Source organism: Pyricularia oryzae, chromosome 3, assembly GCF_000002495.2.
Source record: "Pyricularia oryzae 70-15 chromosome 3, whole genome shotgun sequence".
NCBI lineage: Eukaryota > Fungi > Ascomycota > Sordariomycetes > Magnaporthales > Pyriculariaceae > Pyricularia > Pyricularia oryzae.
Genome location: NC_017849.1, coordinates 3,061,236 through 3,070,800, shown reverse-complemented (window position 1 = coordinate 3,070,800; position 9,565 = coordinate 3,061,236). Strand labels below are relative to the sequence as shown.

Sequence of the window (9,565 nt, the reverse complement as noted above, 5' to 3'; positions counted from 1 at the left end):
TCAAAATCTACCTTACGTACCTCCACATAAAAAGCATCTGAACTTTGGCAGATCTGAAACTTTGCGACGTAGTAAACAATCGTGCCTTCCAAGCTTCCAAGGTCGATATCGGGCGACGAGCAAGAACCAGACGCGTCTGAATTGCCTAGTCGGGAAATGGACTAATTAGTCTAGTCTAGGTCAAGACCCATCGGTACAATTGCCAGGATCAGTCACGGGTTAGGGTTGGCTAGTCCGTCCCGTCCCTTCCATGCAAGCCATGTTTGCCGTGTTAAAGTTAAAGAGGACCCTCTTTGCCCAAGTGGGTCTCCGTCTGCTTATCAATCCCCTTGAAAATTTCGATAAGGCGCAAATCGAGGGGGCAAAAAAAGTTGGCGGGGTTAGCACTGCCTTGGAGTGCGATGCAGGAATATTCGGAAGAAGTGCACTGAAGTAACAAACAGTCACCAAAACACGTCAAAAATCGATCACGAGCCGACTCGCGAAGGACTCAAAAACTGCTCCTTCATTTCCACCTTGACTTCAGTCCAGATCCCACCGAAATAACTGATCACACAGGGTCGATCACCCCGCCAACATGGACGTGTCGATGGACCTCGACGCCCCTGTGCCCATCGCACCACCCATGGGCAGCGCTCAGAATGGCGCAACGTAAGTTTTCAGTATCATGAGGTGGCCTTCTTGCTATCTGGAGGCCTAACTAACAATCACTTGATGCAAACAGTATCCTCTGCTGCAACTGCGGCGCCCCGATCGACGGCACAACAGCGACCGGCGCTCTCTGCTACGACTGCGTAAAGACCACCCACGACATCTCCCAAGGCGTCCAGCGTGAGGCCGTCTTACATTTCTGCCGAGACTGTGACAGATGGCTCCTCCCTCCTAGCTCCTGGATCATGGCGGCACCCGAGTCCCGAGAGCTGCTAGCTTTGTGTTTGAAGAAACTCAAGGGCCTCAACAAGGTCCGCATAGTAGATGCCAGTTTCATCTGGACGGAGCCGCACTCAAGGAGGGTGCGCCTCAAGCTCACCATCCAGGATGCCGTCTCCGAGGGCGTCCTTCTCCAGCAGTCGTTCGAGGTCATCTACATAGTCTCGTACCAGCAGTGCCCCGACTGCGCCAAGTCATACACAGCCAACGTCTGGCGCGCAAGTGTCCAGGTGCGCCAGAAGGTCTTGCACAAGCGAACCTTCCTCTTCCTCGAGCAGCTCATCCTCAAGCACGGTGCCCACCGCGATACCATCAACATCAAGGAGGCCAAGGACGGTATCGATTTCTTCTTCTCGGCCCGCAACCAAGCAGAGAAGTTTGTCGACTTTTTGCACTCATCAGTACCCGTGCGCACTAAAAAGTCCCAAGAGCTTATTTCGCAAGATATACATACCAGCACCAAGTCGTACAAGTTTACCTTCCTCGTCGAGCTGATCCCCATCTGCAAGGAGGACCTCGTCGTGCTCCCTATCAAGCTCGCCAAGCAAATCGGCAACATCTCCCCACTAGTCCTGTGCCACCGTATCGGCACGTCAGTCAACTTCCTCGACCCCGCCACGCTCCAGACGGCTGAGGTCTCGGCACCAATTTACTGGCGCGCGCCTTTCCGCGCAATCGCCGAGAGCAAGGACCTCGTCGAGTTCATCGTCATGGACGTGGAGCCCTCGGGCGTTCACAAGGGCCGCTGGTCGCTCGGTGAGGCCACCGTCGCGCGCGCCTCCGATCTTGGCGTCAACGACAGGACCTACTTTGCCCGCACCCACCTGTCGGGCCTGCTGCACGCGGGCGACAGCGTCATGGGCTACATGCTTACGGGCACCAACTTCAACAACGACGAGTTTCAGGCTCTCGAGGACTCCAACTCGTTCGGATCCACGATACCCGACGTCGTCCTCGTCAAGAAGCACTACCAGCGCCGCAGGAACCGCAACAAGAACAGGAACTGGAAGCTCAAGCGCATGAACAAGGATGAGGGTGAACTTCTGCCTAAGAAGGCGGACCAGGAGCGTCTGGACGCTGAGTACGAGCAGTTCTTGCGCGACGTCGAGGAGGATGAGGAGCTGAGGGCCACCCTGGCGCTGTACAAGAACACGAAGAAGACCAAGAAGCCGGATGCGGACGCCATGAGCGTCGCCGAGACGGAAATGACCTACGATGACGAGGATGACAATGCGCCCAAGGTTAGCATGGACGAACTGCTGGATGATATGGAGGAGCTGGCGATTGAGGACCAGTGAGAATTTCTAAATCGGTTTTGTTGGTCTGGCGCTTGGTCTCTTTGTTGCTTTGGTTATTTATGGGATTCTTGGCATTTATGGTCGTGGTCAAAAGTTGCATGGTTGAAAGCGTCTCATTATTATTTTGTCTTTCAAGACAGTTGACAAGGCTTTATATCCGTCCCTCTGGTTTGTCTGTCTGTGGCCTCCCCTCGTGCTCAAAGTAAATTTATTTTTGGCTTCATGTGCAGAATAATGGTTTGATCGCCAAGCTTTGGCGAGACAACCAAGATCATATACAGCAAACGATACATCAACAAAACTCTTTCCCCATTAGGTCCCGGCCTGCCCAGAAATCACACGAGCCAGAGAGAAAAGTCCAAACCCCATCAACAGAGACGTTCCCATCCAAGTGAACTGCCAACAAAAACCCAGCGATACACATGAGGATACCTTGACTAGCTTATGGACGGAGAGGCGCGTGAAGCAGTTGTTCGCCCATGCAGCTGGCAGCTGGCAGCTGGCGAAACTATTCCTGAGTTGCCAGGCCCAAGATCCAATTCCATCAGGGCCCATAGAGGTTGGTTCTTTTGGCTGCGTGCGTAGCCAGTGAGAGGTCATCGCCACCACGTTTGCGCTTCGCTCCGGCTTGGTTCGTTCCTGGGGTAGACGGCCATTGCGCTGGGGAATTCGCTGCGGCTCGCCGTTCGAGGCCAGCCTGGAGCTTGGTGCCCGTCGACGGCGGTGTTGATACTAAGTTGCCTGCGCGACTAGGCTGCGCGTCTGGCTTTCTTGGCTGATCTAAGTAGGTGACCTCTCCCGTCTTGAGATTGACAACCTTTCTTCGGGGGGTCTGTTGCGTTTGCTGAAGTGTCGGAACAGGCTTGACCATCTTGTGTATCGTTGTGGGATATGCCTTCTGTGGCTTTTCAGGAAGCTCATTTGCTCGATACTCGGTTATTTTCCTCGCACCCCCAGGCTTGATTGTCAGTGTGGCTGGTTGGCAAGCCGTTTCATTAACAGTGGCCAAGCTGCTCGGCGATGAAGTTCCAAGGAGAGATGGTTGCTTGCGGGAGGATTTCTCCACCAGCTGGGTTTTGTTGCGACCTGACGCTGTCTTTTTGGCGGGTTTGGCAAACTTGATATGTCTGAATGGACCAGACTCGGTCGTTTCCTGGGGCTTTCTGTCTGAGCTACCTCGCAAAACTCGATCTATGCTTGCAGGTCTCACGGACCCAGATGTCTCGTCGTAGGCTTCGTTACTACGGCCACCAGCACCGATCTCAACGTCGCCACCTGAGGGCGCAGCTCCTCGCGGATCTGCCAGGGCTGGGCTCGGAGATGAACTTTGTGGATGAGCCTGGTTCGTCTTGCCAAGCTTTTTCCATCCAGGACCAAACATAGGGAAAGCGAACAGTCTCGGCTTGTGCAATGGCGCACCTGATGGAGTGGGCGAGGCGCTTCTACCATGATCATTCGACTTTGGAGAGGGTGTTTTTGTCACGGCGGTGGGTAGCGTGGTTTTCCTTGACGTGAATGGACCATTTGCGAGGAGCAGGTGAGATTGTGAACTTGTGCTGCTTGGTGCCGGCATAGCCGGGTTGATGATGTCGACGGCGAGTGTTTCATTGCCATGCGGGCCTGTTTCCGGCTGCGCTAACGAGACCTCCGCATCCGGAGAGAAAAGATTGTTGATAGGCCCGTCTTCGTCTCCAGGTGGTGCACTTGGTGTCTGTGATGAAGTGATGATTTCTTTGCCAGCTCCAGAGATGGTTTCAGGGCGTTTGCCTTCTCTGGCACCCTTGCTCGACTTTCCCAGCATTCTTAAAAGCACATGATTTGCCGGAGTAACCTTGCTGGTGGTCTTCGGTGATGGCGCCCTATTGACAGTATGAGCACGAGCTGTACCGGCGTCGGCAATCCCATTCTCGAGGCTGTAGCTTTGCTTGGTTGATTGCTCCTTTTTGTACTCAACCACAAGCTCTATGTCCTCAGTTAGGTGCTCTATCAGCTCCCAGGAGTCTTCCGTCTCTGGCTGGCCGGCCCACCTGACTAGGTACATTTGGCGATTAAGGCCTTTGTCGAACTTGCAGTCGAGGATGACTTTGGCATGCCTGCCCTCTGGGGGCAGTCTGGTTTCCGTCTTTGGGTTCACCTGGTCGAGTTCCTCATCTCTTCCCTCAGAAGCCGTTATGTCAACATCCAGCGAGCGTCCTTGCATAGAAACTTCAGCTGCTGACCCATTAGTCATGAACTCCCTCTCTGGCGTAACGAAGAGGCCAGGGGAGCTTGTATCGAAAGGGGATATATGATAGCGGCTGTCACGGCCTGATATGGTCGGCGCCGAGCTAATCAATGGTTCTTGGTCGATAACTTGCTTCGTTGGTGTGAAAACGACCACCGAGGCTGGTTTATCGCCTTGCAGCTGTATATCCTGATGGGAATTGGATGTGTAATCTACACCCAGCATGGGCTCGAACTCGTCTCCGGAATTATCATTTTGTTCCTCAGCTGTCTGTTCAGAGTCCTTTGAGAGCGAATTGAGGAAAGCACCCGCTTGGTCATTGCCCGACACAGTTGCTGACGATGTCTCAATCGAGTCATGAAGATCCATATCCTCCTGCTGCTGGTCCATCACATGTTTATCAGCAGAGACAGGCTGTGAAGCCGTCTCAGAGTCTTGCTCTGCGTCTAACTGTCCCCTCGAGCCCCTCACTTCTTTGACAAGATTGCCCCCTCGCTTGACATGCTCGACGCATTCGTGTATTGCCTCTGTGAGCCAGATGCTGGGTATCTCGTCCCAACAGAGCAGGTCTGGCCAGCGTTCTTTGGCCAATCGAATCACCATCCTCTCGGCCGCGAAGCAGAGAGATGTCGGGCCGGTTGCCAGCAGGGTAAAGATGCATCCTTGGAGTTCCGCTGCTTGTAGTTCATCAATACCAAGAGCTGACACCACGTCTTGTATCTCTATTTGGCGGAGGACTTCTTGGGCTTCGTGACACTTCTCCCATTGCTCTCGCATGCGGTCTTTGGTTCTTGGCATGATTTGGAGATTTGTTCGGTTGTAGTTGACAGGCATAGAAGTTTGAGGTCGAGTGTCACAATCCACGGTCGATAGTCGAGGGAGCTGTTTGGGAATCCCTGATGTTAGAAAATAATCAGTTAAATAGCCGTTCTACTCAGACCTTAGGTGAAGGCAAGACGTGATCAGAGATTTAAGTTATGGGTGGCTGGCTGTGCTTGGGATGCGTCGACAAAATGGAATAATAAATGCCACGAAACTAACCAACAATAAATGAAGTCCAGTTTCTTCTCTAGGCTATAAGATCGATTCTTTCCCCAGCGGGACATCAGAGAAGAGAGCTTTAAAACATAAAAGATAAGACTGCGTGCTCGTTTTTAAATTTGTCACCCAAATGGTTGAGGTGAAAGTGACGAGAGCCTGAGTCGACGCGTGGTCTGGGAAGGGGTTTTCTGGGCGGGAAACCTAAGTGGCAGTTGGAAAAGCACAAGACACTGCGCGAGCTGCTCCTAGAACCAGCTTAACCCAGACGCTTCACTTGTCGTTTTGAGGAACGCGCATACCCAAGGTAAGTAGGTAGGTAGTAGGTACCTGGGTACCTGCCCAGGTAAGTAGGTAGGTAGATACCTATCTACCTTATTTTCCTACCTGCCTGCTTGCTTACTTGTTTCCTCACTTGCTTATTTATTTACCACATACTCTAGGAAACATGTCATCTTCAATGTCAACATTGAGTGGATTAGGCTACTATGTCAAAGGTACCCAAGGTAGGTACCTAGGCAGTAGGCAGGCAAGTCAAACGTGCCCGTGTTTACATCGGCTGGTGCCAAAATGATAGTTTACCATTATAATTGACTGTTTGATAAATGGCGCCTAGAACAATGTCCGTAGCGTCTTTTGCGCCTGGGCTGGAGGTTCCGTCGTTTCTTTCTTGGAAGCCACATGAACCTGCTCAAACTTCATCGACCTTGACTTGACAGCCCCACCATCGTTCTGTGCGTTCTCAACCTCCTCACCCTGGCCCTTTGCCTTCTTCTTGGACTGTATACCCTCCAACACTTTAGCTCTCTCGGCTTGCCTGACAAACTCCTTGTTCTCCTTGGTTGACCTGGCAATCTCTGCCCGCATCCTGTTCGCACGCTCCAGGTTCTCTGCCGCGATTTGCTCCATCAAGTTGTGCCACTTGAACCCTTTGAGATACAACAGCGTCCATATGTCATCCCGGTAGTAGGACCCCTTCTTTCCACCAATCGTTTGTCCATTCAGCACCTCCGCCACGGCCTTTGCGTCCTTTTTGTCCATAAACTCGACCCAACCGTCCACGAAGCAGCGTTTTTTGTTGCCACCAGCCTTGAGTCGCCGCTTGCGGGCTTCTGGGTCCTCTGGAGAGAGGAAAATGCGGTTGATCTTGCCGTAGGGAACCAGCAAGGAACGTAGTTTCGACGGCTTCATGAATGGTGGGATTCGCGACAGGTATACAACGCCAGACTTCTTGATTTGCTTGTCCGTGACGACAAGGTTCTTCTTCAGCGGATTGGCAGCATCCGTGCGCAGTTTAGGGCCAGCGTCCTTGGACTTCTTTGGTCGCGAAGTCGCGCCGTCTCCTTCGTCTCCTCCTTTTGCACCATCCCGCGCCGATGCGCCGTCCTCATCTTGTAATTGTTGGGTGGGCGAAAGGGCCGAGTTATCGTCTTCTTGATCGCTAAAGTCGTCGTCATCATCAACGTCGCTGTCGGATCCGATCTTCCTCCGCTTGGCTGACCGCCCGCCTTTGGTCAATTCCTCCGCCTCTGAGTTGTAGCCATGGCTTTGGTCATCGTCGCTCTCGTCCGCATCAAGAAAGTGGTTTCGTTTTTCCGGTGCCATTGTGATGCTTGCCTGGAATTTAAGAGTATCTTGTACAATGTTTGTCCGGCTGTTTACAAATTGTTTTTTCTCGTAATGCGACGATAGCTTCCACTCTTGCAGCAAGTTGCTCGTCGTTACCAAAAATTTCGACAGGGTTCTGCTTATCCGACTCCTTATCTTCTTATCGGCTCCCGCCATCCACTTATCCACCCACTACCTCTTGCAGTACTACGTATGCGGGGCAATTAGACAGGAGACGGGCGCCGACTATCGGGGGCATGACGCAGTGAGTACTAAGGGGAGCGCAACACATGACCACGCTTTGTTGATACAATAACTGATTACATTCTTTTGTTTTTGTTTTTGAGTCTTCTACCTCGTCCAAAATACGAGTGTTGTGATCCGACTGCCATCTATCAAACTCTGGTTTTTTTTAGGTTTTTTTTTTTAGATTTGGTTGCACTTCACACTTCGTTGACATCATGGGTTCCGTCGAAACGCTCACCACAATCTCCCCCACCACAAACGAGGGCATCCTCCAGCGCACGGGCGTGTCCCTGAGTGAGCTGGAGCAGCTACCCAAGACCGCTACCGAAGCATTCAAGTCTTGGAGCAAAACAACCCTTGCGGATAGGCAGATCATCATCCGCAAGGCCCTCGAAGGCCTGTCCGCCAAGAAAGATGAGCTAGCCAACGAGTTGACCGTGCAGATGGGCCGCCCTATCGCTTACACCGGAGGTGAAGTTGCCACCGCTATCAAGCGCGCAGAGTACCTCTTGAAGATCAGCGATGAGGTGCTCAAGGACACGGACGGCGAGGCCGAGAAGGGCTTCAAGCGTCTTATCCGCAAGGTACCAGTTGGTCCCGTCTTGGTCATCTTCGCCTGGAACTACCCGTACCTCATCTTGGTCAACTCGCTCATCCCGGCTCTCCTGGCCGGCAACACTGTGATCCTCAAGCCGTCGCCGCAGACTCCCACCATAGTCGAGCAGGTAGCCGGCGTCTTTGCCGATGCTGGCCTGCCCCAGGGCGTCATCCAGTACTTTCACTGCGGCTCGCCGACCCTCATGGAGACCATCGTCCGTGACCCGCTCGTCAAGCACGTCTGCTTTACGGGCTCAGTGGCAGGTGGTCTGGCAGTTCAGAAGGCTGCTTCAGATCGTATTGTCAACGTCGGGCTCGAGCTTGGCGGCAAGGATCCGGCGTACGTGCGCAGCGATGTTGACGTCGACTGGGTGGCCGGGGAAATTGTTGACGGCGCTGTTTTCAACTCGGGCCAGAGCTGCTGCTCTATCGAGCGCGTCTACGTGCATGACGACATTCATGACAAGTTCGTCGCGGCCGTCCAGAAAGTGCTCGAGGGTTATGTTCTAGGTGATCCGCTAGACAAGGGCACCCACGTGGGGCCGGTGGTGTCAAAGCGCAGCAAGGAGGCCATCGAGGCTCACGTCAAAGAAGCGATCGAGAAGGGAGCTAAAGATGCGACTCCCAAAAACGAATCTTTTGATACAGTACCTTCAAGCTCCAAGGGCAACTTTGTCAAGCCTACCCTGTTGGTGAACGTTAATCACAGCATGCAGGTCATGAAGGACGAGACCTTTGGGCCCGTCATCCCAGTGATGCGGGTCAAGAGCGACGAGGAGGCAGTTCAGTTGATGAACGACAGCGAATTTGGGTTGACGGCAAGCATATGGACCAAGGACACAGACACAGCCGCCAAACTGATCGACGATGTCGAAGCTGGCACGGTCTTCGTGAACCGATGCGACTACCCCAGCCCGGTAAGTTGACTGTTGTGTTCCTGCCCCATGGAACTAATATCACTCTAAAAAAGAGTAGACCACGGTTGAATACGCGCCTTGGTCAAGCTCCCACTAACGTCGATATGCTATTATAGGATCTTGCGTGGACTGGTTGGAAGAACTCAGGCAAGGGGCAAACGTTGAGCAGGTTTGGCTTCGATCAGTTTGTCAAACTAAAGAGCTATCACATGAAGGATTACCCGAAATAATTGCCACCAACCGAAAACCGAACGCGGGCACGATTCAGCGTCGAAACGTTTTTGGTTCTAGAAGTAGATGGTTGAACGCAAGGGAGGAGCACATGTTTTTTTACCCGGTTTCTGTCGTGACCGGATGCAGCAGTTGGTTTCAGCACCGCGTGAGGCTGTTGAGTACCACTCGCTTCCGCGCCATACCTACACTCTACTGGAGCAAACTTGGCGACTACCAAGATAATCACAGCCTTTCAATCTAAGCCTAGCTCGTTCGTTGATTGCTTGACGTGACGTCTTTCAATTTGTTAGCTTCGGCGGTGTTTGCAAGGACTAAACCACAAATTGTTGCCTATCGCGATGTGTGTCAACGCTAAGGGATGATAGCTTAACATCGTAAACGCAACCACACATTTTAGACTTTGGAATTTTTTTATCCTATTGCCAGCATCCAATGTAACATCGCAGAGGAATTAAAGAGACACAATCAACCTG

At 52.6% G+C, this 9,565-nt stretch overlaps 4 protein-coding genes across 4 annotated transcripts; 2 read left to right on the top strand and 2 right to left on the bottom strand.

Annotated features, from left to right (window-relative positions):
- The first annotated feature begins 359 nt into the window (after positions 1–359).
- On the top strand, positions 360–2,540 carry MGG_05817 (nonsense-mediated mRNA decay protein 3). The gene is made up of 2 exons (XM_003712084.1): positions 360–651; positions 725–2,540. The coding sequence occupies exons 1-2, from the start codon at positions 578–580 to the stop codon at positions 2,226–2,228; spliced, it is 1,578 nt and encodes a 525-aa protein (XP_003712132.1). The 5' UTR covers positions 360–577; the 3' UTR covers positions 2,229–2,540.
- Positions 2,541–2,658: 118 nt separating this feature from the next.
- On the bottom strand, positions 2,659–5,250 carry MGG_05816 (uncharacterized protein; the record flags this gene model as incomplete). Its single annotated transcript, XM_003712083.1, has 1 exon — positions 2,659–5,250. The coding sequence occupies one exon, from the start codon at positions 5,248–5,250 to the stop codon at positions 2,773–2,775; it is 2,478 nt and encodes an 825-aa protein (XP_003712131.1). The 3' UTR covers positions 2,659–2,772.
- Positions 5,251–5,941: 691 nt separating this feature from the next.
- MGG_05815 (pre-rRNA-processing protein ESF2) lies at positions 5,942–7,202 on the bottom strand. Its single transcript, XM_003712082.1, has one exon. It carries the CDS (start codon positions 7,093–7,095, stop codon positions 6,103–6,105), a length of 993 nt encoding a protein of 330 aa, XP_003712130.1. The 5' UTR covers positions 7,096–7,202; the 3' UTR covers positions 5,942–6,102.
- Positions 7,203–7,356: 154 nt separating this feature from the next.
- On the top strand, positions 7,357–9,518 carry MGG_05814 (potassium-activated aldehyde dehydrogenase). The gene is made up of 2 exons (XM_003712081.1): positions 7,357–8,858; positions 8,975–9,518. The coding sequence occupies exons 1-2, from the start codon at positions 7,560–7,562 to the stop codon at positions 9,086–9,088; spliced, it is 1,413 nt and encodes a 470-aa protein (XP_003712129.1). The 5' UTR covers positions 7,357–7,559; the 3' UTR covers positions 9,089–9,518.
- Positions 9,519–9,565: the final 47 nt, after the last annotated feature.